Source organism: Pipra filicauda, unplaced genomic scaffold (assembly GCF_003945595.2).
Source record: "Pipra filicauda isolate LSUMZ 115617 unplaced genomic scaffold, ASM394559v2 scaffold183_size1465899_pilon, whole genome shotgun sequence".
NCBI classification, from domain to species: domain Eukaryota; kingdom Metazoa; phylum Chordata; class Aves; order Passeriformes; family Pipridae; genus Pipra; species Pipra filicauda.
This window is the reverse complement of record NW_024104291.1, coordinates 1109851-1135564: the sequence shown is the minus strand read 5'-3', so window position 1 is coordinate 1135564 and position 25714 is coordinate 1109851. Positions and strand designations below refer to the sequence as shown.

At 44.3% G+C, this 25714-nt stretch overlaps 1 protein-coding gene across 3 annotated transcripts in view; it reads left to right on the top strand.

Annotated features, from left to right (window-relative positions):
* GDPD4 (glycerophosphodiester phosphodiesterase domain containing 4) overlaps positions 1-25224 on the top strand; it is a 38738-nt gene extending 13514 nt beyond the window's left edge. For 2 of the 3 annotated variants that reach the window (XM_039380003.1, XM_027741083.2), the window contains exons 2-16: positions 2367-2573; positions 3169-3272; positions 4030-4123; positions 9168-9227; positions 10983-11081; positions 13336-13429; positions 14992-15137; positions 15626-15708; positions 16574-16724; positions 17402-17626; positions 18439-18596; positions 20572-20719; positions 21831-21913; positions 23492-23574; positions 24057-25224. In XM_039380003.1, coding sequence (XP_039235937.1) covers positions 2391-2573; positions 3169-3272; positions 4030-4123; positions 9168-9227; positions 10983-11081; positions 13336-13429; positions 14992-15137; positions 15626-15708; positions 16574-16724; positions 17402-17626; positions 18439-18596; positions 20572-20719; positions 21831-21913; positions 23492-23574; positions 24057-24088 — 1743 coding nt within the window. In that variant the 5' untranslated portion in view covers positions 2367-2390 and the 3' untranslated portion in view covers positions 24089-25224. The remainder of the gene's footprint in view (positions 1-2366; positions 2574-3168; positions 3273-4029; positions 4124-9167; positions 9228-10982; positions 11082-13335; positions 13430-14991; positions 15138-15625; positions 15709-16573; positions 16725-17401; positions 17627-18438; positions 18597-20571; positions 20720-21830; positions 21914-23491; positions 23575-24056) is intronic. The other variant, XM_027741084.2, reaches the window with a different exon arrangement.
* Positions 25225-25714: the final 490 nt, after the last annotated feature.

Sequence of the window (25714 nt, the reverse complement as noted above, 5' to 3'; positions counted from 1 at the left end):
TGGGTTCACCACATCCTGTTATGGCTACCATGTACCAAAACCCATGGGAAGTGCAAGGGAGATCCCAAATAGCAGGTGACTGTCTGGGGAGGAAGAAACATGAACTACAAGGAAACACTAGAAAAGCTGGGATTGTTCAGGCTAGAGAAGGTTTAAGGAGAGGCATCGACATGCGAATACATGAAATATGTAACAGAGCAAAAGTTTAAGCCGTTTGCTATATCCAACATAAACAGGACATGAAATAACATCCTTAGATTGTACTACAAGAGACCAGATATTGGGAAAAAAACCCTCAGCTTTTAATAGAGAAGCTAGTTAGGACTAGTTTAGCCTGTCTTGAGGGATGGTGGGATCTCCATCACTGGCAATTTTATAAGGGATATACTAATACCTAGATTTAATACCTGACATGCTGCTGCAGCCAGACAGATGATATGGGCAAGGATCTCCATAATCTCTTTTCCTGTCAAACCCTGTGTGCTCATAGATAAATGTTGATGCGTGAGCCTTGTACCCACACACAGGAATGTGAGTAACAAACCTCATGGCCCTCTGACAGCAAAACTAATGGTTTGGTCCAGTGTTCTGAGTTCCTATTGCTGAAGAAAAAGAGCTGAGTGAGAGTGGATGCTGTGTTTCGATGATAGGGGAACTCATGTTTTTAGGGATCCTTATAGGAGGTTACAAATACTGCAACCTCATGGCATGTGACTGCCTTCTGGTAAGAGCTCTGAAGGTTCAAATATATTCAGAAGATGTGGCTGTTGTAACTTGGTAATTGCTGGGTTTATGCCAGGTGCACTTTAGGCCAGCTGATGAAACCAGCTGGATCAGCTGTCACCTGCATCACTCACAGGTGGCATAATGCTCATACCCCCCCAGCTGTGCTCTGGGAATTCAAGAGTAGGATCACCATCTTGCCACGAGATCGATTTTTTACGAAGTGGTGACCTACTGGTGCCAGGATCTGGTACTGCTGAGTTTCTAGGGATGGATTGACCCCATCATATCCAAGAGTGTGTGATTCCCCCTGACTGTCCTGGATGGGCAGACACATCTGTCTGAGGAAGGCATTCAGGACATGGCACACTTAACACTGCTTAATTAGTAGTGGTCCGAACTGAAACACCTTTTTGTTTCATTTTTATCCTCTCTCCTTGCACTCCAGCTACCAATAGGCTAGAGCATTTGGAAGGAGTACCAGGGGTGCATTGTTTCTGTTTTAACTTGTGTTCCGTGTCTCTGATTTATTCGTGCCTTCTGCAAATGGGTCAGTTTTTTAGATATGTCGTTCTGCAAGGATTTGTCCACTGATTTCTGCAGAGATACACTGGGATCTGAGTTATTTGCAAACACTTTATGTGTGCATTTCATCCATGTGTATAGTGCAGCATACTGTTCATTCTTCTTAGTATTATTATTACATCAGAAAAATCACAGAAATTTGGAGTCGTAAGCTGTGACTTTGCAGCAGATGTGCCTGGATTTGAACATGGTTGGTATGGACTGAAGGATGTGATGGCACTTATTAATGCCACAGAAAAACATCTCTGACTGACTTTGTACTCTGAAGAACTGTATAATGGAGCTTTTTGCGTGTCCACGCAAGACTTTTTTTCTAAATCTTTCCCTGTAGTTTTGATAGTGCCCTGCTGGGTGAAACACTCTTCCCTGGCACTATGTGCTATTTGCTTCACTGTAACTGCATTGGTTGCTATTTTCCACCAAGTTCTTTGTTTAAAATTATGATTACGAGTAGATCTCCCACATGTATGTCTTTACAGCTAGTCTTTCTATCCTTAAATACTTGTGCCAGGTAAAGTTATTTCAACTAGGAAATAATTTTTTCTTAAGGGATCAGTCTCTGCAGTGTTGCAGTTTTGCCAGGATAAGAGAGCTGTGTACCCGAGGGGATTTTAGTGCCTTTTCTATATGAGGTAGTTAAATTGATGGCATGTTTCAAACAGGTCACAGTGATGTTGAATAATTCCCATGGCTAAGCCTAGGCTCAGGTTCATCTGACATAATTTTAAAGTCTGCATGGAGTGCTTAAGTTAATGAATTCATTTCCCAGAGCCCCCTGTATAGCCAAAAGGAGGCAGAGGTTTCCTCAGGGGTGATTCAGAGCATGTAGGTTATAACCAGGAGCACCACTGACTACTGAGGGGATTTGCAATGTCTGTCCTTCTCTGTTAGGCATCTCAGTTTGGTATATAAAATTAGGTGGGGTGTCCTCAGCCTTGTTTCCTGCTGGTCTCAGCATCCTCTTGGGAAAACTTCCTCCCTGTTTTCTGATACGGAAAGGTTACCCAACAGGAAAGGGGGGCTACAGTCTCCCTGTAAAACTTGTGGTCTTGTTTCAGGAGGAAGATGAGATAGCACCTCAGATGGAGGCCAGTTCCACCAGCTTCAAAAAGCTTAAGTTTGGGAAGCTGAAGGTGGTACGTCGGCGCTTGCTGCAGAGGTATGAGCACCAGCCCTTCATCTCCTGCCTGGCTGGGTTCTACAGCTGCCGGTGGAAGCGGTACCAGCGCCAAAGGACCGAGCCCGGGAAGTGTTGCTGCAAGATGGTAAATTAGCTCATAACCAGTACAGACATGGATTTCTGTAAAGGGCTAAGGCAGCCCAAGCAGACAAGGGTTGATGTCATGCAATCCCAGCCCAACATCATTTGGAGCCCACTGAGATCTGTCAGGCTGTTAGATTTTGTACTAAGTGCTTCATGAATTTCTGTGTTTCCGTGGCAAGCTTGTTTTATATGTGCCACCATGCAGCTACCAAAGGTGTGGTGGTAGGGAAGGACTTTGCACCAAACCCTCCTGTCTAGTGAAACATCTCAGAGCCATGGAATCAATTTAAAGAAGTAATATTAGGGGTGAGTGTGCAGTAAGAATTGCAAAGACAACTGCTGCACAGTACAATTAAAATCCTGTTCATTTGGGAATTTATGAGTTTTCCCTGAAAACAAGTGCCTCTGAGTACACTTTTGAGGACATTCCCCTGGTCACAAGGGACAGGGAGGGAATTCCTCTCTATATTTACTTCAGTTAGAATTCTAACACCAAGCCACATATTTCAGGGACAGCCTAAAAGTACCTGCCATTTGCTCTGATTGCTTTGGGGTAGCCAAGGCTCTGACCACTTGTCCTTCCTCTCCCTCTCCAGCGGGAATGCCTGTTTTTCCCATTGCTCATTGGAGCTTTCTGCTTATCTCTGATCTTTCTGTACACATGGGGTGAAGGGAAAAATGACTACAACAACTTTGACTGGTAAGTACCTCTTTTCCTCCTCTCCCACCCCTTGGGCAGGTCACCAGGATGGCTGAGAAGGGATGAGCACCCTCCCCAGCATCTGTGCTGCAACAGGGCACTTTAGCCATGAAGCAAAGATCTGGCATTTTAAACTCTTGGTTACAGCATCCAAATTGAATGTCCAGAGACTTCAGAGGTGCTGAGGCTCTGCCTTTTGCTTGGCTACAATTTTTAGGTGTAAGTGTGAATTTGGAAGAAAGGGGAGAATCATCATCCCAAAAATTGTGAGTGAAAGAGACTAAATGACTCTTTCCTTTCCTTCTCTGAGTCCCTTTCTCCCCCGCCCCCTCATTCCACCTGAAGAAATGTAATGGCTGGAATTTGAGGCATTGCACCAGCTAGCTTGCTGGAAGAGAATTCCATGTTCCCAGACTCAAAATTAAGAAATAATCATCAGAGATTTATGCATGTCCTTTCCTTCTGTATTACGTAGGCAACAGTTATGCAAATCTGGCCTCTAAAACGAAATTAAAGCTGCTCAAATATTATGGGAAGGAAAGGTGTAATAAGGTGTACTAGTCTGGTGGTTAATGCAATCAGGGATTTTGGGAAGGAGGCTCTGAATCACTTTTGCATGTTATGTGGTAGGTTATCCCTCCCTCTTTCTTTGTTTCATTGCTTTGAAAATTTCAGAATTTCAAGGAACAGGGCTGTCAGTCTCCTCCAGTCCATATGCTAACCACAAACATTATTACAATATTTTTTTCCTTTCTAGGTATAACTATGGGAATCTGGGCTTCTGGTTTCTCTGGTCTCTTGTTATCCTTATAGTGGCTTCAATCTTGTTCACGTACATCTCACTGTTACTGGTAAGTAGTGCTTGTTGTAAGATGACCTTGACTTGTAGTCCTAAAAAGTAAACAGACCAAAGCGCAGTCTAGCCCACCATATGATCCTGAGACAGTGGATGCCTGGGGAAGATTTGGTACACAATGATTGTTTATGGTACTTTCTCCCCATATCCATGTGCAGATGACCAGTTTTAGCTCAGGGGTCTCTGAGCCAGATATAGTTTCTGAGACTTCTTTTGATGATTTGCCTTTGATAAATGTGTCCAATCTCTCCTTGAACACAAGGAAAGCTGAGCCAGCAGCGGCTGGATTTAGATTTAGGGGAAGCTAAAAATTGTTGCTTTGGCAGCAGGGAAGTATGGGGCTCTGAGTCATGTAGCGGTGGTGATAACGTCATCACAGCTGAGTTATTCTTCTAATCCTGGGAAAAAGGGTTCTTTAGAGGAAAAAGAATGTTATCACTGAACCTACCTTGACTCACTCTACTTTGCTGGAGGGTTTTCTCCAGAGACTACAGACATGGTCACAAAAATGCTGCTGAAGTTTATGCTGAAAGAGGTTCCTGAAATCTTCACTTTTCCAAATCCTATTAAATTTTCTCTTCAGTTCTAATCTGCTGTCTGCTTTGTTTACTGAAAACATATCAAACCCAAACTTTCCCTAAAATTTCTACCTACTCATCCCTTTCCTTTGTCCTTTCCCTCATAAGGAATCTCCCAAATAAAGACAGATCTGCACCTGTGTTTCTACCTTCTGCATCCAGAGCTATAGGGTAAGAAATCACCTTAACTCCAGACACTGGAGTCCACATTCAGTCTCATGTCTGCTCCAACTTTCATTTTGAAATGCCAGGTGCTGAGAGTGAGGTTATGGCTTTGTCTCACCTCTGTGACCAAGACAACCACCTTTTATCATCCATTCCTGCTGTTCTTACCCATTCCCTGATGTGTCATCATATAGTCAGTCTGTAAATTGCTCATGACAGGGAATGTCTTTTGGCTTTGTCCATGCAGTGCCTAACACAAATGGTTTCTGGTGTTCTTTGTCCCTACTGATGTACAAGTAAATAGTGGTTTTATTCTAGTGCTAGCAATAACCCCCCCAAAGTGATAAATAGGACAGCTGCTTGGCCATGCCCACAGCAATCAATAACATCACAAAAGATGTGGACTAACTGAGCTCTGAGTAGGATAAACAAGAACAATTCCTTACAAGGATTTTGTAACACTCTGGTGGCTCTAGGGCTCAGGGATTATTATTTAGGAAAGCGTACCTGCTTTTCCAGTGGCCATGGAATAGTGTGGGTGGTTTGATGGTTACAATGCTACTTAGGGCAACTCAGAGCTTTGCCAGAGATGATCATGTCACAGAGATGCATCTGAGATTGTGCCTCAGCAGGTTGTGGATCTGGAGTCAACCTCTGGATCATACCAACCCCCCATAGCACATACTAGAAACTGGCTTCACATGATTTCCTGGGCTTGAGTAGCCTGAAGACCCCTGGGGCTGGTGTGTCAGCCTGGTCATGTTCTGTCTGGATCCAAACAGTGGCCAATGTCTGAGCAGTGGACTTTCTTAGAGGAGTTTCATGTCTTTGTCAGGGTCAATGTGATGACCGCAAACTGTCAGGGCAGGTGATTGGCAAAGTAAAGTCAGAAAGGAAGATGGAAGTTATGAAGTGAAACTAGTGTCAGTCCTGGTCTCACTCTTTATTTTGTTGATACATCCTCCTCTCCTCAAGCCTCTCAGTTCTGTCTAATGAGGCTAACAACATTTGCCTTCCTCAGAAGGGTGAGCATGGATAAATAGTCTAGATGGTATCAGACAACAGGAGAAACACTTGAAGATGTTCCTCTGCTCTGAGGACAGCCTCTGCAGTGAAGTTCCATTTTCTCCTTGATTTCGCGAAGCTGTTAAGTGACCCAGCCAAAGCTGTTTGGTGTTTCTAAGGGCACTTGCCCTGATCGATTGCATCACCGTGCCACCGTGTCTTATGTGGCAAGACTGCTGCATACATCTATGTCGAGTGGTGGTATTGGGAGGCATGAGGCTGTTCCTTGAATAGGATTAGGTCTTGAAGGAAAGGGAAGCGAGGAAAGTTATCGCTGCCATAATTTATGCTCCCACTATCTCAAAGCATGAAGGGTATTGTAGCAGCTGTGGCTGGACAATGCTCGTTGCAGCAGGGCTCTTTCAGAGAAGGACTCTACCAGGAATCCACCCCTCCACCACTGTTTGCAGAGCTTTCCCTTCACTGAAGGCTTTGATGGACCACCCAGCAAAACACTGGGAACCTCACAGGCTAGTAAGTGTAACTCAGCCCTTCCACTTCTAAATAAATCTGTCAGTGTGGGCACTATACGATAGCTGGATTGCTCTAATATGTTTCAAATAACTGATAGCCAAATAGGTTGCTGCCACAATGAATTATATTCCAGGTTCTGGTTGAACAGTGTTGGATGGAGACTATCCCCACACTTGTTGCAGGAGGGACTGGAGACCTTCACCTAGGCAATATTTTCTTGTGGTGTTTTGCATGAGCAGCCTGTCATATCTGAAAACTGAGCGCCCTGATGCCTTTGTTGGAGCAGAAAGATTTTATAGCAACCAGTGGCTGGTCTGGTTTTGTTTGTAAACACCATACCCTTTTTCTTAATGATGGCACCCAACTGCAGCCTGGATGCCTGCTTCCATGACCTTATTGTGAACCTCTGAAGCATATACGCTTCTGACCACCAGCCACAAGTGGCTGAAGAAAATGCTGCACAAACTAGCACTAGCTGTCTGTACAGAGATGGTCTCCATCCACATGCATCATTGTCATTTTTTCAGACAATCGATTTTAATTAATTCAATTGTTCATTCACTCCCCAAGACAATTTTCTCATCCCCATTAGGGCTAAAAGGTTAAGCTGAGGGGTCTAATTACAGAACCGTTCATGCTCAGCGGAGAAGAGAAGTCTTTTCTTGTTCAGACTTTCAAACACCAACAGATAGCATTTTCTTCTTTGCAGTTCAACCACGTTTGTTCTAAGGGTGGTGGGGAGGTGACTTGTGAATGTACAAAGTATAGGAGCTCAGATGTGTTGTGGCCTCTCCATTCATAGACTGAGAGAAGTCAAATTGACACTGAAATCCAGAAAGTGACTTCAAACTTCCATCCCTCAGAGACTAAGGTACCAGACAAGTTCTGAGTTGCTGTATTTTTGCCAAAAAGGGAATGTAAGGTCCTGAATCCAGCTTTTGTGAACATCTGAGTGAGCTGCTGTTTCAGGTGAGGTGAGTGTTTAAGTGCCTGCCTCCATGTCCTCATTCGTCAGCAAGGTTCTTCACCGAGAGAGTGGCTGGGCACTGGAACAGGCTCCCCAGGGAAGTGGTCTCAGCACCAAACCAGACAGAGTGTCCTGAGTTCAAGAAGTGTCTGGACAATGCTCTCAGGCACATGATGTGATTCTTGGTGTGATCCTATACGGAGGCAGAATATGGACTTCGATGATCCTTGTGGTCCCTTCCAACTCAGAATATTCTGTTTGGCTTTTTACTGTACGCAAGGACCAGGTCTTTGTGTAACATTGCTTGCAGAAAAGGAACAAAGGATCTTTTTTCTTTATTTTTTTTTCCCCTGAAATAGCTTATTTAAATAGGGCTAACTTAAGATCTCTAGCAGTATTTCAGTTCTCTCCGAACTGCTCCCACTGTTACTCGTCATATACTGGGTATAGGATTCCATTAAAGGAACTCAGTGTGTCGGGAATCACTTAAAGGCTGATCTGTACTCATTGCTGAGTTTATCATAGAATCATAAAATGGTCTGGGTTGGAAGGGACCTTCAAGATTATCTAGTTCCCACCCCCCTATCATGAGCAGGAACACCTTCCATTAGACCAGGTTGCTCAAAGCCCCATCCAGCCTGGACTTATATCTTCCTTCAAATCAGCATGATCCTGGAAAGAGAGTGTGTTTGTAGATGGGTGGGAAACAACTTACATTCTTTTGCAGTTACATTTCTGGAGAGAAGATCCTCTTCCCCTAAGTCCGTACATCCTGTTTTCATACAATCCCACTATCCTAAGGTCTGGAGCGAGTTGCATCATAAATGATCCTCCTCGGTGGAGCACTGATGTCTACTAACTGGTAGTTTTCTTTAGGCCCTGATATCTGGTGATACTGGTCCCACATTATCCTTTGCAGTGGTTAGGAAGCTCGCCCCAGGCATTCAGACTCCTGAAGATAGACCTGTGCATTTTCACAGTAGCAAAGTGCTTCTCCTGGTGAAATTCATGTCCAAGTTCATTGGTTGCTTAGGTCTGGAACAATGTGAAGAAACTCCATCAAAGCCATGGGCTGACTTACCTCATCCTTGGCATCTTGGTGTTCAGGGTATCTTGGGTTGTCCCCTGTCTTGGCTGGGGTTTGCACTATGCCTTACAGGAACCCTCCCCAAGGGCTCCAACGTCCCATCAGAGGGAAGGATCATGCCAACCACCAAAAACTGGAGTAATTTAATCTCCAAGATAATTTTCTCTGATCTGAGGTGTGCCTGTCTCTTGCATTCCCTCTGGTTACTGGGGGAGCATTGCCTCATTTGCTGTCTGCTCTGTATTTTTGTGCTGCTTTGGAGGCATTTCTTATTCCCTGACCTCTCTCTCATGGTTGATATACCTCTAATCACAACCAATGCACAGAAAATAATCAGGGTTAGTGCTGTATTGGTTTATACAATAGCTGTTGACCCTGGACGTCATTCCTCTTTCGTAGTCTGTACTCACAAAGAAAAATCATTGAAAGTGAGTACCCCAAAGTGTTCAATTATTTGTTAGCCATGAAAAAGTCTTTGATGCTGCAGGGCAGCCTTGACACGTGCTTAGCCATTTCAGAAGCACTTTTACTGTAGCAATAAACATTTCTCTGCATGCACCTGTCCTGCAAACAGCTTTGACATTGTGCAGGAAGACCTAGTGTAAAGTAACTTCCCAATGCAAAAATAACTCCAGAAGTACCTCACTGAACACACGTCATCATCTTCCCCCAGGATGCATACAATTTCTTCTTGATTTCCCAGGTCCTCGCGATGTGTTTGCTTGCAGAAGGTCAGCAGCTGTACCTGCACTGGAGTCACAAGGTGGGGAGAGTCAGGGCTTTCTGGTAACTCTAATCTGCGCTTTAAATTAATTAAGTCTGTGGTATTTCTTTGCATGAAAAACCTCTTATACTATGGAAGAGAAGGAAGAGAGGGAAGAGGTTAATCTTATGAGGATTTAGATGTCCAGAAGAAGGATATCTCCACCTGAGCTGATCACTCAAATTCCTTTTTCACTCAGTGGAGGGAAATGAATCCTCTGAGGATGCAATTCATCCAGCTGGTCATAGGCATCTAAATTAAGATGGGATGAATCACACTCAAAGAACCTTTTTTCCCCACTGACTCTAAAAGGTGCCTGCAGTGACTCATTCAGGTGAAGATGTCTATATTTGAATCATCTACATATGGTAACATGAAGTCAAAAGCGAAGTTTCCAGGAGAAGCACAGCATGATTTTCTGTAGCAGGCCCCAGCAACAGTGTCTGCTGAAAAAAGTGTCTGCTCTCTATGCAGAAGAGAAATACAGCTTTTCCGAGGCATCCTAGTGCCTCATGTCTTTTGGTCTTTGGATGGTTCCCTGGAAGTGTTCAAGGCCAGGCTGGATGGGGCCTAAGCAATCTGATCTAGTGGGTGGCATCCCTGCCATGGTTGGAGCTAGATGATCTTTAAGGTCCCTTCCAACCCAAACGGTAGAATTCTCTAATTCTCTAATTCTATTCTATGGTATGGGAAATGCCACCTGGAGTTTTGAAGGCACAAAAATAAATCCTCAGAGACTTATTCCTGCAAACTTACATGTTAGAATCATCATCCTTAAGCAATTCTTGGGGCTATGTAAGGCATTTAAGAAATGCTTCTCTAGCCATGCAGTCTAGGATAGAATGTAATGTGATTGCAAATCCTGCAGTGGAAAGGAATAGCTGAATGTGTGGATACTGATCCTGTATTTCTTTATGTAAGTAATAGGAGCTGAGGGATCTTTACTATTGAAAACAGGATTCCAGAAGAACGAGAAAGATGTAGAATAATTTGTAAAAAAAAAAAGAATGAAAGGCATTCTTGGATGCAAGAGATTAGGGATAGACTATTAAGGTGTTGATCCATAGAAGATCCTCTGAAGAATGGTAGGGCCTTGGTACCTTGGTGTAATTTCTGCTTGCCCATAGTTGTCAGCAGATAGATGATGTACCAAGAAGGGCCTCCCATCACCACTGTGCTGGTACCAAACCAAAGAAGAAGCTGAAGACTAGAATAAGATACCTCCTCACCTTTTTGACTGAAAAGTGAACTCTCATCTTTTAATTATGGGAATGTTTGCTGTTGCTGAAGCCTGTTGCAGAGCAGCTCATAGCTTAAGGAATTTTTTTTACTGTCCCTTTTGGATGTAATTTGTCACTTCTGACTTAGAAGTGATGAATTCCACCTGCAGGTTAGGGATTTAATGTAAGCTGGTCACCTAGGCTTCATCCATATCAACTGAGAGAGGCATATTCCATCATACCGCAAGCAGGAATGGATCACCTCTGGAAATTCCTCTTTATCCAATGATTATAGAGGGAGTCCTGAGGGTTGGCTTAGTTAGGTAACCAAGTATTGAGATCAGTCTTGCCATACAGAAAAAACAATGATAGCATTGTTGGTCTAGTTTTAGTCCCATTGAATCTCTCTGAACTGGGGAAGTCAATCTCATGCATCCTAAACAATTTACCAAGCTGCTTAAATTAGCCTGTGACTCGGATGGCACACCCTGTGCAGAAATGCTGAAGCTGATTTATGACTCCTTTGTGTCCCCAGATTGGTACGTTTCTTGTTCTGGGCTTCTCTATCGCATGCCTCTTTGCATTAGCTGTACTCTGGGGAGATCACTGGAAAACTGTCCGCCTGTCATTCCAGGTAAGAGGAGTTGGGAGGTCTGTTTGAAAGAACAATGTGTGAATAGAAATATTTTGTGAAAATTGATAGAAGATATTCTGTAGGAGATATTCTGGTGGGTGTTTTTCACATGGGTTTTCCTGTCAGGGTATGTGGTTCTGAGTAAACTTTTATTATGACTTAACATTTCCTACTGGGAGAAAGGAAACCAAGACCTGAGGCTGAGTTTCAAGCTATGTGTCTCAGTTTGGGAAGTTATAGCCTTTTGTTGTTTGTTTTCTGTTTGTTGTTGTTTTGGTTTTTTGTTGTTTTTTTTTGGTTTTTTTTGTTAGTTTGTTTGTTTTTTGGTTTCTGTATTTTTGTTTGGTTTTTTGTTTTTGTTTTTGTTTTTTATTGTTGGTTTTGGTTTTGGTTGTTTGGTTTTGGTTGTTTGTTTGTGGGAGGGGTTGTTTGTTTGTTTTTTGCTTTGTTTTGTTTTGTTTTGGGTTTTTCCCCCCCTATTTCAGCTGTTCAGGGCAGGTAAATCAGATCCCTTTGGCTGGTAGGGTTGCTGGAGCAAGAGCTTTCTCCCTCATCAGATTCTGCCACTACAGCAGATTTAGCATTAGCACAATTTCAATCTTTTGTGACTCAGAAGAGCTTCATCTCCTGGGGCAGGACAGCACTGAGCTTTTAGGGAGCAGGTGGAGAGTGCTGGTGTCAGGTGGGACAACATGCTGGATGCAGGAGGTCAGAGTGCTTGGTTGATGCCTCCGCAACTCCCACCAGATCTGAAGATGGAGGCAAGAGCTGCCCAGTGCTGTTCAGTATCTGAGCATTCAGGTCCCCACTTGTATTCAGAAGGAAGAAGTACGTAGCCTTTGACTATACAGCTGCTTTGCAGAATCCAAACCACTCTACAATTCTACGATTCCACGTTATTTGGGTCTGTTACCTCTCCCTGTGGGGCTTAGTGCTTGTGAAGGCTGGAAGAGCTATGCAAATGGACTGGAAGAGGAACCATAGATGTGCTGTTTGTAGGGTGTGGTTAATTGCACATTCCTGCTCTATAGAGTTTGCTAACCATTGGTCTATGCAGTGGCAAAGGTCATGAGAAACCATCAGCTTCTCCTCCTGCATCCAGGGGATGTGGATGAGTAAGAGACATAAGAGCCTTTGGGTTCCTCACAAGTGCTGTTTATTTCAGGTGTCCATGCCCTTTGAGATGGCCTCCAACTGCTGTTCCCAAAGGACATGAAGCTCTTGTAGATGCTGTGTCATATCCATAAGCCCTGCAAGTCTATCTCATGTATTCTGGACATCTCAGATGGCACCTCTGTTTGTGCAATTGAATCCTGCTTCTGGTTGAGAGCTATTGGTATCAAGTGTCTGAGGCAGACAGTATCACATGCAATAACATGTCTCAATGACTGATGCTTTTTTCCAGCCTTTCCAGCTTAGAGAATCAGCATCAGGACTAAGCAAGAGGAAAGACTTGCATCTAGATAGTTTTTTTCCCTAGCACATACCTTAATAGCTTTCAGTTCTAGCTGGAACTTTCACTACAGGGATCTGATGAGCATGAGAAAATGAGGGACTGGTTTCTTGCTCAGATATGCCTAGTTTTATGAAAAGTGTCATACCAACAACCATTCAGAGTCTGTACAAAAACTATTTCTGCTTGGTTTCCAACTCTAATTATGCATTCATGATAACCACAGAAGTGATCCTTAGCTTATGATCTTCTTGTTTTATCTTTAGAGGTAAAGAAATCAAATCTAATGACTATATAATATATCTGCTTCTCTTATGGTACAATAGTTAGTTTCATACGAATGTAAATACCACAGTTTATCACTCAAGTTTGTTGACATCAGTTTAACAATTTAACTGCAGTGTGGTGTAGAGATAACTATTACCTGGATGAGATTTGATTGGACTAGTTTAGATTGGGTTAAACTGGAAGATGTTCACAGATTATGGCACAACAGTAATGGCAATCATGTCCTCATGGATGGGGATAGTTGTGTCCCCTTCAGCTGACTTAGAAGAAAGGAAAGCAGTAAGAAGCATTCCTCAGCCTAAGGAGCACTCCCCTCTGGCCTGGCCAGGGCCACAGTCTCTCCTCCAAATTCTGAGTATTTGGTGGATCCAACACAGGTGTGAGAGAGTGGTTGAACTGCTGGTATCTGCAGCAGGAGCCCATCCAGGTGTAGGGCTGTAACTGTGCTGGGGTTTGTTTCCACGTGTCTCCACAGTTCATCCTTTGACTAAAATGCTTTTCTCTCCTTGCCAGATCACAGCTCCCTATCTCCACATAGGGGCCATCGCCATCATGGTCCTCCTGTCCTGGCCCGTGGCTCTTCATGCCATCAGAGCAGATAAGAAAGGTAGAGCAGCTCTGCTTCCTGCTCCTTGTATGACAACAGATGTATATCAGCATGGGAAAAGAGGTGTTCAGGAGCCCTTTCCTCCCACACCTGCTCTCCATCTGGAGGAGACTTTTAAATTCTGCATATTCCAGGGAAATTAGCAGGGCGGGGGCTTGGGCTGTGCACTGTCCTGTTTCTGTCCCAGTGCGTTAATGGTTTGCATACCCCCTTGCACAGTTTTGCCCTATACCGAGGCAGTGACCTGTCTTTAGACAGAGGAGATTAGCAGAAGCAGCCATGTTCTGAGTGATGTGTGAAAATCTGTTTAGCCCTCTGCAGGAGAAAGCAGCCAGTGGCAGCTCTCTTGGCTGATTTTTGGTTGCTGTACACAGCTTAGCTGTGTCAGAAGGGATCTCCAGTCCAGTCAGTCAAACCAATTCAGATTAGCATATCTCAGGAGAAGCCAGCTGAGATAGGGGAAAGGGCTTTTTGATCAATTCCTAGTGTTATGGGAAGCTCCTGTCTACCTCTAGGAAGTATGACCATATGTTGTAAGGACAAAGCCAGATGCCAGAAACAACTGCAGAAAAGCCTGGCTCTGGGACTGGCTGTTTTTCTCTGATCTTGTCTTTCCATATAGCCAAAACTGTCTACATGATACCCATCTGCAGACGTTATTTGCAATAAAAATCACAGACATAATGGACTGGTGAAAGAATTTTTTCCAGTCCAGTATTTTTATTATTGAACTACAGCTGGGGACAATATGCAGGGATCCTAGACATTACGTAGCATCATGCCTGATGTACTCCTAGCTCAATCATCATCATAGTGCAAGCTCAGATTCCTTCAGAGCCACTGGCACAAGGTGCAGAGGGGTGGTGGTACCCATTCAAGAAAGACGTGTTGGTGCATAGGTGCTTGTTTCTTGGAGGAATTGTTTTGGTTCCTGAAGTGAAGGGTCTCTGGGACTCTTGGGCAATGCGTTAACAGACTCCAGAGAAGACCATAGGTAATGAATTGGCAAGTTTCTGAGGTGCAATATCCATGATCTTAGAGTCTGTAGGATTCTCCAGGTCACGCACAGGAGGTCACTAACAACAATGTGAATAAACCAGGGAAGTATTTACCATAAGGAGATGTAACACAGTTGAAGGAAAAATGTTCCTCCTCTTCTTCAGTATGAATGAAACTTCAAAATGGTGCTTGTTCTTATCTGAGCAAGAAAAGAATTAGCATCCTTCTGTTGAGTATTGTTTTTCTAGAGATGGAGGATATTTCATTGCACCACCTCTAAAGATAAAGAAATTAAGGCCATGTCTTGCTGTAAGGCATAGTGAGATGTAATTAAAGCATAAAACCTGCGGTCCTGACTTAACCTGTGTCCTTGTTTTGACCATTTTGTTTTCCTGGTTTGCATTGTTTGGAGAGAAAGTGAAAGCTAGGGGAAATAGGGATGGAAAAAGGGATGGGACAAATAGCCATTTAGCTGCAGGGTTGTATTAAAAGTCAAGTTGCAAGGCACACTCATATGTTACCTTGTGTATTAACTCTAGCCTTCCTCCTTCAAATTCTTTCAGTTATTCAGGTGATAATTATTGGTCCATACCTGGCTATCCTTCTCTTTCTTTTCTTGATACCTCTGGGGATGTACTCTCCTTGCATCAGAGAGATGGGAACACTTGGACCAAAGCCAGCCCTCATTGGACACCGTGGAGCACCAATGGTAGGTCTGGAGAAGTTATTTTTTGTAATTTCTTCCTCCTGTGTCTTGATACCTTCATCATCATCTTCTGTTGTTTGGGTTTTATTTCCCCCGTGAAATCTGTGGAGGGTGGAAGGGGAGATATGTCTGGTTGGGACTGCATGCCAAAGGCATCACTCACTGCATGGGTTTGTTTACAAGAATAATGCTGTTCCTGAGGGACATGGCCAGGCTTGATGGGGCCCTGAGCAACCTGGTTTAGTGGGAGGTGTCTCTGCCCATGATGAGGGTTGGAATGGGATGATATTCAAGGTCCCTTCCAACCCAAACCATTCTGTGATTCTACGACAAGATGGGTTTGGCTAAAGTGAAGAAAACAAACAGTAGATTAACAATATAATGATGCTCCCTTAATAAAAACCAGAGGTGTTACAAAAAGACAGAAAGTACTTACAGAGTCCTCCAGAGTGTGTTTGAAAACGATCCGCTCACGCACTTTTTTTTTTCAGCTAGCACCAGAAAACACTGAGATGTCATTTCAGAAGACAATTGAGCATGGTGGGGATGGTCTTGAGACAGATGTCACCATTAGGTGAGGGGAAAACATTGCATCTCACAGAACATGCTGCTTCTTCTAAGAGTTTTCTTTGGAGATAGGCAGCTCCAGGCAATTAGGTTTTACTGATGGCTGAGACAGGGCCCTTCAGTTGGCATGTGATGGCAGGGCTGTAGGGCATGGTTGTTCTCAGGCAAGTCAATAAGCTGCGGCTATTGATTTAGCAATCATTATTTCTACAGTATACTTTACATGCTTGACAGAGTATAAAGACAAATCCCTACTCTAGTATGACTTCCAGGTCACAGTGAGGGTTGTATCAGGTCTACAAACCAATAGAAAATTGTGTTCAGACTTGTGACAGCATTGTTCTAATTATTAGATCTTTGATTGCCTTTGTTTGGTGGACTCATTGTCATGAACTGCTAACACTCTGTGCATGATGAGCAGTTTCCAGATGCTGAATGGGACAAACACTGACACTTAGTTGCTGTACCTATCTAGACCTTTCTATAAGAGAAAATTTTGCATTTCCATCACTGTCTACTTAGATTTCAGTCCTCTGAAAACCATAGAAACACTTTGATGTCAGCAAAAAGAGATTTCAACCACGAGTCACTATCGACTTTTTGTGGGGGTTGACTGCCACAGAGCCCAAAGGTCACCATCTCCATGTTGCTTCTAAGGAACTGAGGCACAGACAGGTCACCTAGCAGTATTTAAGCTGGAAATAAACTGGTGTTTTGATCCTCAGCCTTCCTCCCCATCACACCCTCTGCACTGAGGGAGGCCATACTGCTGCATTCACAGTGGCTCACATATTCTTCTGACCTGGAATGAGTCTGCTCATGCTGTGAACGAAGCTGCATCCCAGGTGACCTGAACTCTTGCTCTTCAACAGCTATGATGGGGTTCCTTTCCTCATGCATGACACCACCTTGAAGAGGACAACTAACATCAAAGAGGTCTACCCTAATGACACTGATCAAAATGCTGCGTTATTCTCCTGGGATACCCTGCAGAAGTTGAATGCTGGAACATGGTTCCTTAAGGTAAGTGTCATAAAGGGCTAGAAAGATTCAAGGTCAGGTTGGATTGGGCTCTGAGCAGCCTGATCCAGTTGAAAATGTTGGACTGGATGAGCTCTAAAGGTCTTTTCCAATCCAAACGATTCTATGATTCTACGACTATCGCCAGCTGGATGTAGAAGAGACACCAGATGCCTATTACTTAACAGCATCAGTGTCAGAGGAGGGATTACTGTTTGAGCCAAAACTCAGAGAAGTCAGTAGAAATCCTTCAGTTTGGGTCCCTCTACTTTTTCCACTTGGCCTTTAGGCTTAGGAGACCTACAACAATTGTCTGGTCGGTGTTCTGGTGTCACCTTATCATGGTAGCAGCAAAATTCATGGGCTGAGGGGAGAAGAAAAGAGCTACTTGTGCAATGTGCTGTGCATAATATTCAGAGCTAGCAAGGTGGGACAGAGAAGCACAGTAGAGCTATCTGTGAGCTATGCAATTCAGGTCCCAGAAGCAGTGTCCTCACAGCCTGGGTTGATTTCCTCCATTTCTTATGTAAAAGAGATAAGCAAAATAAAATATCCCCACCTGTTGAGGACCGATATCAAACCTTTTCCCTCTTAGAAATATGAGGTTTTTACATACAGCTGAATCCCAGAGCAAACTGCCTGATTGATTTCCTTTTTTTCTGGTATCTCTTTATTTCTAGGACAAACCATTTCCATTCATGGGCTCACTGTCAAAGGCAGATCAAAACCAGGCAATCAATCAGTCCATTTACAAGCTAAGTGATTTTTTGCACCTTGCAGACAGTCACAATAAACTTGTGATATTTGATCTCTACCGCCCTCCAGACAAACATCCTTACAGGAACTTGTGGATCAGCAGAACCCTGGAAGTCATTCTCAAGGAGTCAGGGATTAGACCCCATCTGGTAGGGTGACCTCACTCCATATCTCTTTTTCTTGGTCTCCAAATGGGGATTTTGGGGTCATACCCTGCATGATTTCACCTGCATAAAGTTGGCCCCTTGCATTTCTCTTGTTTTAAAAGGCATTATTTGGAGTATATTCCTGCTGTTAGCTCCTCATCAGGTACAAAATGGTCTAAGTCTCCAGACAGCAAAAGGAAACACGGCAGTTTATATACCAACTGATGCTGGTATATAGCCCCCAAACAGCACCCTTTCATAATTGTAATAATTGTCAGTCTACTCCCTGCTACCCATGCTTGTTTTATATATTGCATAAAAAGTTCTGGCTTAAATTAAAATACAGAATTGGAATTGGGAGCCTTTATTGCCTTCCTCCTTCTGGCAGTGAATGAATGCTAAACTCATGTGAATCGGGTTACATACCCTTTGATGTCCGGGGAGTTACGCTGATCTGTATCTGCTGAAGAATTCTTCTTCCATGCTGGAAGAATGAAAAAACAGAATATTTTCTGTTGCCTTTTCATAAACCAAAGCTGTCCTTTCATTCATTTCCAACACCGCATCTTTTGTTGGTCTGTGTGAAACGTACTCACTGATTACCAGTTGATAAGCAAGGAACGCTGGATATTTATTTCTTGATGGAAATACCGTGCAAGTTTTAACCCTGCATCCAAATGTTCTTTGATCATTGGGAGAAACATGTCATTTGATAGGCTGGGTTAAGCCCCTTAAGATGTTATCTTTACAGTAGGGAATATTAGGGGCATGAATTCTTCTGCTGAGAGTTCACTGGTTCCTCCTGTTGCCTGCAGGTCCTATGGCTGAATAACAACATGAGGTCCTTTGTTCAATCTGTTGCTCCTGGGTTTCAGCACACGATGGGCAGTAAGGCACCAGTTGAAGACCTCTTAAAGAACAACATTGTCAAACTCAATCTGGTCTACACTGATATGTCCGCTGAAGATATTCGGTAGGTTTCAGGCCCAACTACTGTCTTTGGACTGCAGCTGGACGATGTTTACCTCATGCATGGGGAAATGTCTCCCTCCAGTGACTGGTTCCAGAATCTATAGAATTTTGTAAAGCGGTCCTTTAGATCGAGTGGCCATCTCTGGTGTATTTTAGGGGTGACTGACTTCTACTGTTGACTAAGAGGTGGCACATGTAATTACTCCTCTTGCCCTCAATTCCATATTGACCAGGATCTGAGGATCAGATCTCTGATCAGGATCAGTCTCCTAATTTCTTGTCTTTCTGTTCATGCCATCCTCAGTCCCACCAACACTGAATCGTGGAGAATGAACAACTGTTCAATCTCCCATGGCTCTTCCACAAACATCAGTGTGAGTGCAGAATGCTGTGGTGAGAGACCATCACCCTCTTGTTGCTGGTGTTTTGGAGATGTCATTTCTTGTCTCCGTTAATACCAGTACTCTGTTGTATGTGACACACTGAAAATATCATTTCTACAATTGAAGGCTCTACATTCATTGCAGGAGTTTCCAAAATGTTTATCTCACATGGGAAAAAACCACCAGAAATCACCAGAAAACCCCCAGCTTTACCTGTCCAGCTCTCCTTTTCTAAATAGGATTTTTTTTCTCTTTCCAATGCACAGACCCATTGAAAAACAAGTTGGAATGAAAAAGAATCTTCATTACTCTAATCCTTTGGATCAGAGTAAAGTTCATGTTTTCTCAGTTATAATTGTCACAGGATGTAAAACCATAGAATCATGTAATGGTTTGGTTTGGAAGGGACCTTAATCATCTGGTTCCAACTCCCTTGCCATGAGCAGGGACACCTTCCACTAGACCAAGTTACTCAGAGCCCCATCCAGCCTGGCCTTGAACACCTCCGGGGATGGAGGTTTCCAGAACCTCTCTGGACAACCTGTTCCAGTGTTTCACCACCCTCACAGTCAAGAATTTCTTCCTAAAGTCTGATCTAAACCTCCTCTCCTTCAGCTTAAAGCCATTCTCCCTTGTCTTGTTACTCCATGCCCTTGCCAAAAGTCCCTTTCCAGCTCTCTTGTAGCCCCTTTAGGTACTAGAGGGCTGTTCTGAGGTCTCCTCAGAGCCTTCTCTTTTCCAGGCTGAAAGGCTGAAAAAAATCCTAGGTAGATCCATTTGGGTAAACCCTGGGTAGATCCTAGCTAGATTTATGAATGCTGGGATTGATGATACATTACTTTACCATTATAGTAAGAATGAACTTACTTCATATTAAGTTTCAATAGCTTATAAGAACTTGAGAAATTATGAGTTCATGCAGCAAACATAACAAACTTGAGTGGCAGCTCCAAGGTGGTTTTGAACACACTATGGGGAGATTACAGAATAACAGAATCATTTAGATTTAAAAGACCTCTAAGATCATCGAGGCCACCCATTATCCCAGCATTGCCAAACCCACCACTAAACCATGTCCCCAGCTGCAACATATACACATTTTTTAAGTAATGATGATGATTTCACCACTTCCCTGGGCAGCCCATTAGAATGCTTGCTAACCCTTTCCACGAAAAAATTTTTCCTGATATCTAATCTAAACCTTCCCTGGTGAAGGTTGAGGCCATTTCCTCTATTGCTTGTTACTTAGAAGATGAGACCAACACCAACCTGGCTACAACCTCCTGTAAAAACACATCATTACATTGATTCATTTGGCAGAAGGGTTAGAAAGTTTTGACCTTTTGGGCATTTTATCTGCATTTGTTTACATTTGTTTACAGCAATTCAGCTATTTTGTATCAACCAATTGTTAATGATTAATTATTGGCTGGTTGGCTTTCCTTTATGTTCCTTATCTAGGTCCTAAAGTAAGCATTTCCTATAGAAAATTACAACGATTTCCCATCATCTTCTTGAATCTCCTTGAGTAAGCCTGAAAGAAGTAGTAACCTCCTTGCTTAACGAAGGTTGTTGCCTTCTGGTCTTTTAAAGGAAATATGCCGAGGCAAACATCACGACCAACCTCTATGTGGTCAATGAGCCATGGCTTTTCTCCCTGGCATGGTGCTCGGGGGCACACTCTGTGACCACCAATGCTGTCCACTTGCTGAAGAATCTGAGCCAGCCACTCTTCCTCATGGTAAGTGAAACTCTTCTCTGTCCCTGGAGTAGGAAGTAGGGTTGGGATGTTCATGGCTACCTTTGGAGACTGTGGGCCAGCTGACACATGGATAAAGCGTCCTTTAAGGATCCTTTGCATGAGAATGACCTGAGTTGAAACCTGGCTTACTTGGAACCTCTGATCCACTATAAGTATTACTACACCTTTTTCTTTTCTCCTGGCTCTGGTAGAAGCACCCTACTTGTTAGGATTTGCACCTTAGGCCTTGAGAAAAGGGAAGAAGTGATACTGAGACTTGTGCAGGGAGAAGGGAAGGGCCTTCGAGGGCACAAATGCATGAGCATTTCCATTTCTAAGCTTTTGAAGCACCTTCTTGATGTCAGAAGTTTCTCATTTCCCAGGGCTTCCCAATGCCCTTCTCAAACTTGGTCTTGTTCCACAAGTCCAAGGAAAATAACCATAGAATCAATCCTTTGCTGGGAGGAATTTTCACATAATTTTTATATTTGTTATTTTGCCTTGGGCAACCTGAAGGACTAGGAAGCACCTGGGCCAGTGGTCTCACCAGAGTCCCTGCAGCCTAAGGACTTTGAACAACTGGCTTCGCACTCCTGAAGTAGATTTTACAATGCTCCCATCCGGAGAACTGCACCGTTTCAGTCCATTCTAAGGTTGAGTGGAGGTCCAGTCCAAGGATGAATCTTCAGATGCTCTTAGACTTAGAGCAGGAGCCACCCCAGACCCTCTGTGGAGTTCAGGAAAGGGCAGTTTTGCCAGAGAAAATGATATGTCACCAGTTGATGTTACTGTTGGGGGGAAACAGAGAGACGTACAGGGCCTGCCTGTACAAACAAGAGGTCCCTGTTATATTCACTGTTATAGTACCATCTTCTTGGCCACACAATAGACCTGCTTTTATGAAGAATGATGATTTTGGCACCAACATCCAGTGGTGAGTGGCCACTTCAAAATGCCACAAAATGCTTTGATCACCCAAGAGGTGTTACTGCACATGCAAACCAATCAGCTGAATGGCCATATTTGAGCAGCAGAAAAAGCTTGAATAACTTTCTTTTGCATATCTTATGGTCCTTGGTGCTGGAACACAACCTCTGTTGTTTTTTTCCAGACTCCACAGCAGTACAACATCATGTGGATCCTGACAGATCTGACCTCTCTGCTCCTCATCTCACTAATCTTTGCTCTGCACTGGTAAGTACTGACCATCCTAAACTGATCTTTTGCTCTAGGTGGAGGTAAGGAGGGATGCTTTCAGATGACCTGAAGAGTTAAAACTACTCTTGAGAACATTAGCTTTCCCTTCTGAAAATGGGAGAAAGCCCTGAAGATCCCCCCAAACCTCTCTGCTTCTCCTGCTTGCTCTCATTTTCCCTTTCCATTTTGGTATCTCAGGCATTGTTCACCCTCAGGATTCAGTGGAGAAGTGGTGGATTTGTGGTAGCAACATGAACCAGTTATCAAAGCTGATGGACTGAGAAAGGAGCTGATTATTATTACTAGTTAGACAATATTTCATTGGACTGATTTGCAAGGAAAGCTCTCTCTGTTAATATTTGAGTGCTCCATGTCTCTCTGTTTTCATATGCCAGAGCCCCTGAGGAAGTCCATCCTCCCAGATGAAAATATCTGTCACGCACACCTCATTTTGTTTCCTTCCACTCTGTCAAAAATATCAGGAAGTCTGGGGTTCATGGAACAGGCTCACTCCAGCAGGTCGTGTTGTCCTGCTGGATGTTCTGCTCTGCCACAGTTGTACGAGAAATGTGCCTATGCTCTCATCCCAGTAGTGCCCAAGGAAAGCAGGATGTGCTGGGCTCAGCTCTTCAGCTAGCTGGCTGTGGGTGGGTGGAAGGATCAGAGCAGACAGTCCAGGTGAGCCTTTTTTGCAGGGTGCTGGCAGCACAACTGTGCTCCAGGTGACAGCAAGCAAAAGGTTTGGGAAGCTCCTGCGTGAGCCGTCTGGATTGCTGTTAACTGTGACTTGCTTTGACACAGGAAAATGTTGGAGTGCTAATATTGCTCTGGATGATGAAGAAATGAATTAGTAGCCGTTTCACAAAGTGATGAACTAGCAGCTGTACAGGCATGTTTGTTGGGCATCCAGGCTTTTCCCTTCCCAAGGCAAAGTGGCTCCCTCCCTTCCTTCCTCTCTTACACTGCTCTGTTCTCCTCAGGTCTTGCTTTAGCAGCTTTCACCTTGTTTTCAAGGCTGCACGTTGGCTTACAATCACCCCTGTAAAACATCAACACCACCATTAGACCTTCCCATGCCTGTCTCCTCCAGGCTTGTGTTCATATTATGTGTGCATTTCCCAGGCCCTGTGGATGCTTCTGGTCCAACCAACAAGGCTTGCTAGCCTTGCAGCAAGGGCATTTCCAACCCTGCTGGGACAGAAGGGCCATCAGCAGTGCCTCAGTGCCCTGCATGGTCTCCTTTGTCAAGTTTATGAACACACCAAAATCATGACTTTTAAATTTCCCTGACTGTTTAACAGCCAATGGCTGCAAACATTTCTGGGGCTTTTGAGCTCTTAAATCTTGCTGAGAAAACAGAGTTTAGTCACAAAGTTGCCTTCAAAATATTGTTGCACACATGAAGTGTGGATGCTTAGACATCAGTCGTGCACTGGGGCCTTTCTCAGTAAGGACATGAGAAAATCCCAAAATACCTGCACTCACAAAGTAGGAAAATGGTGTCCACCACAGCAGGGATCTGTGAGGAAAACCACAGTGAGCAGCGGCCTGACCCAGGTGCTTTTCCCCATGCAGGTGGCGAGAGCGGAATTTCTTGTGCTGTGCCCAGGAGAGTAACCCGGTGCTAGAGAGCGGCACCTACAACAAGTTCAGGACAGGTGAGCAGGGCAAGGAAAGCAGTTGCATCCTGCACAGGGTGGTCTCTGTGGGGGCACTGGCATCCTGGTGGTTGGGTTGGTGATAGGTGTCCATACTATGATGAAGGATGCATTCTGGGTTATCTCAGCCTCAGATGTAGGTGGCAGGATTCCATGTTCAAATCCCTGAGCAGCTCAATGCAACTGGTCCTGCTTCAAGCAGTGGTTGGGGCATACACCTCCAGATGTCCCCACCAATACTCATTGCTCTGTGCAGCTGTGAAAAGAGACCCTGGAGGCACTGAGCATTCCTGGTTCTGCAAGGCAGGGTGGGATTGGCTGAGGACTCTCCAATGCACCATGTTTCTGCACTCATGGAGCTATCATCCAGGCAAAATGACCCAACCTGGGCTGCACGCATTTTCAGCCAAGTTCTATTTGCTCACGATGGCTGTCAAAGCAAATGCAGTTGTATTGGTAGCTCATTGTGTCCCTTTTTCCAGAGCTCAGTGACATGCCTGCCGTCCTGGCCTGACGTGGCAGAAAGGGGACGTGGACCTGACATCCTAATGAGACTGGGTAGACCAGCTGTGGGGGGCTCAGATCTACCTGATGAGGAGGAACCATTTGCCTTCGTGCCTCTGCTGGAGATGAGCACCAGCCTGCCTCTCCTACAGCTTTTCTCAGATTCCTGTGCCTGGCAGGGATCCCTGGGGTGTAGGAGAGCACAGATGGAGCTGCAGCCATGAAGAAACTGTGCGCCATGGTGAGATCCAGCAACTACATGGGAGCCACTATTTACCCCTGAGACCATTGGCGTCCCATAGGGCAATCATTCCTGCCGTGTGTAAGCCTTCGTTTCCACAGCTGTGTTTAACACATGCTGCAAACATCTGAGCATCCTGCAGTTCTCCTCATTCACAGCTGCTCAGGTTTCTCCTATCAGATCGGCCTCTTCTCCACACACTACCTCCCTCCCTCTCTCCCTCCTTGCAGGTCTCCTCCTCCCCCAAGAGCACACTCGCCCCACCACGATGGTCAGGTGCTGCTGCCTGGGTCAATAGGATCTGTACCTTTCTGTAATGCAGGCAGGGGCAGCTTTGGTTTTCCTTTTCCTCACTCTGACCTTGCCATAGACCCTAACAAGGACAGTCCCTTCCCCTTGGCTGTGGGTGAGGGCATAACTTTCCCATGGGGGCTGAAGGACTTCTTGGTGCCTTGGCCAGGTAGCTACTGAGACTATGACACACCACTTTTGTTCAGAAAGATTGAGCTGCATGTGAACTGGTCCCACCAAGTGTCCTGTTTGATTTTCCTTTGGGAAGGCCTGTATAGCTGTACAACACCCCAGGATTTATTTGGATTTTCATTTCTCCCAGGGGCTGCTGCCACACAGTGGGGAGGGGGGTCCATGCCCTGCTCTGTAAGGGGGATGTAAGCATCTCTCAGGTTTAAGCCATAACTTTCTACTTGAACAGATAATAAGGATACATTTTTTGTAAATTGCAAGTGCTGTTTTAAATACATTTTAGCTCTCCTATCCTGTTCTGTTCTTATTTTGGCAAACTGGGAAAGAAAATAGTAGTCTTTACTGGATTCAGGCTATAGACAATTTCTCACACATGAGCCTTTTGTTAAATAAAGTTATCACAAGTGAATTGTGACAGGGAAGCATTAGGTTTCAGAGTTATCTGTGCTGAGAAGCACTCAAACCTTTCCAAGTTGCAATTTTGGAGTATTTTGGAGGCTAGAAAAGCAAAAAAGAAGCATCCGCCTTTGGAAAAGGGATAAAGGGCTGATGGATTATTGTAGAGCAGCTACAGATCTATGAAGCATGGAGAAAGGATGGTGTTAAATCCCATTCCCCATGCCCTTCATGCATAGCTGGTTCATAACTTTTTGTGGATACCACTTATGTGGAGGTATGTCAGCAGCAAAAACAGGCGGGAGTGTGGGTTGATTGTGGTGTGCATCGTGGGTTCCTCAGCCTGTCCCTTGGTGTTCAAGTGAGGGACTTGGCTGTGGTCCCTCAACTGCTGCTTTTAATATGTATTGGGAAAAGCCACCTCAATGCACTTTGATCCATGTATCCAGATGCTGCTTGGCCATTATGCAGTGGTAATTCCCTGTACTCACCTTCCTCATCCTCACCAGCCTTACC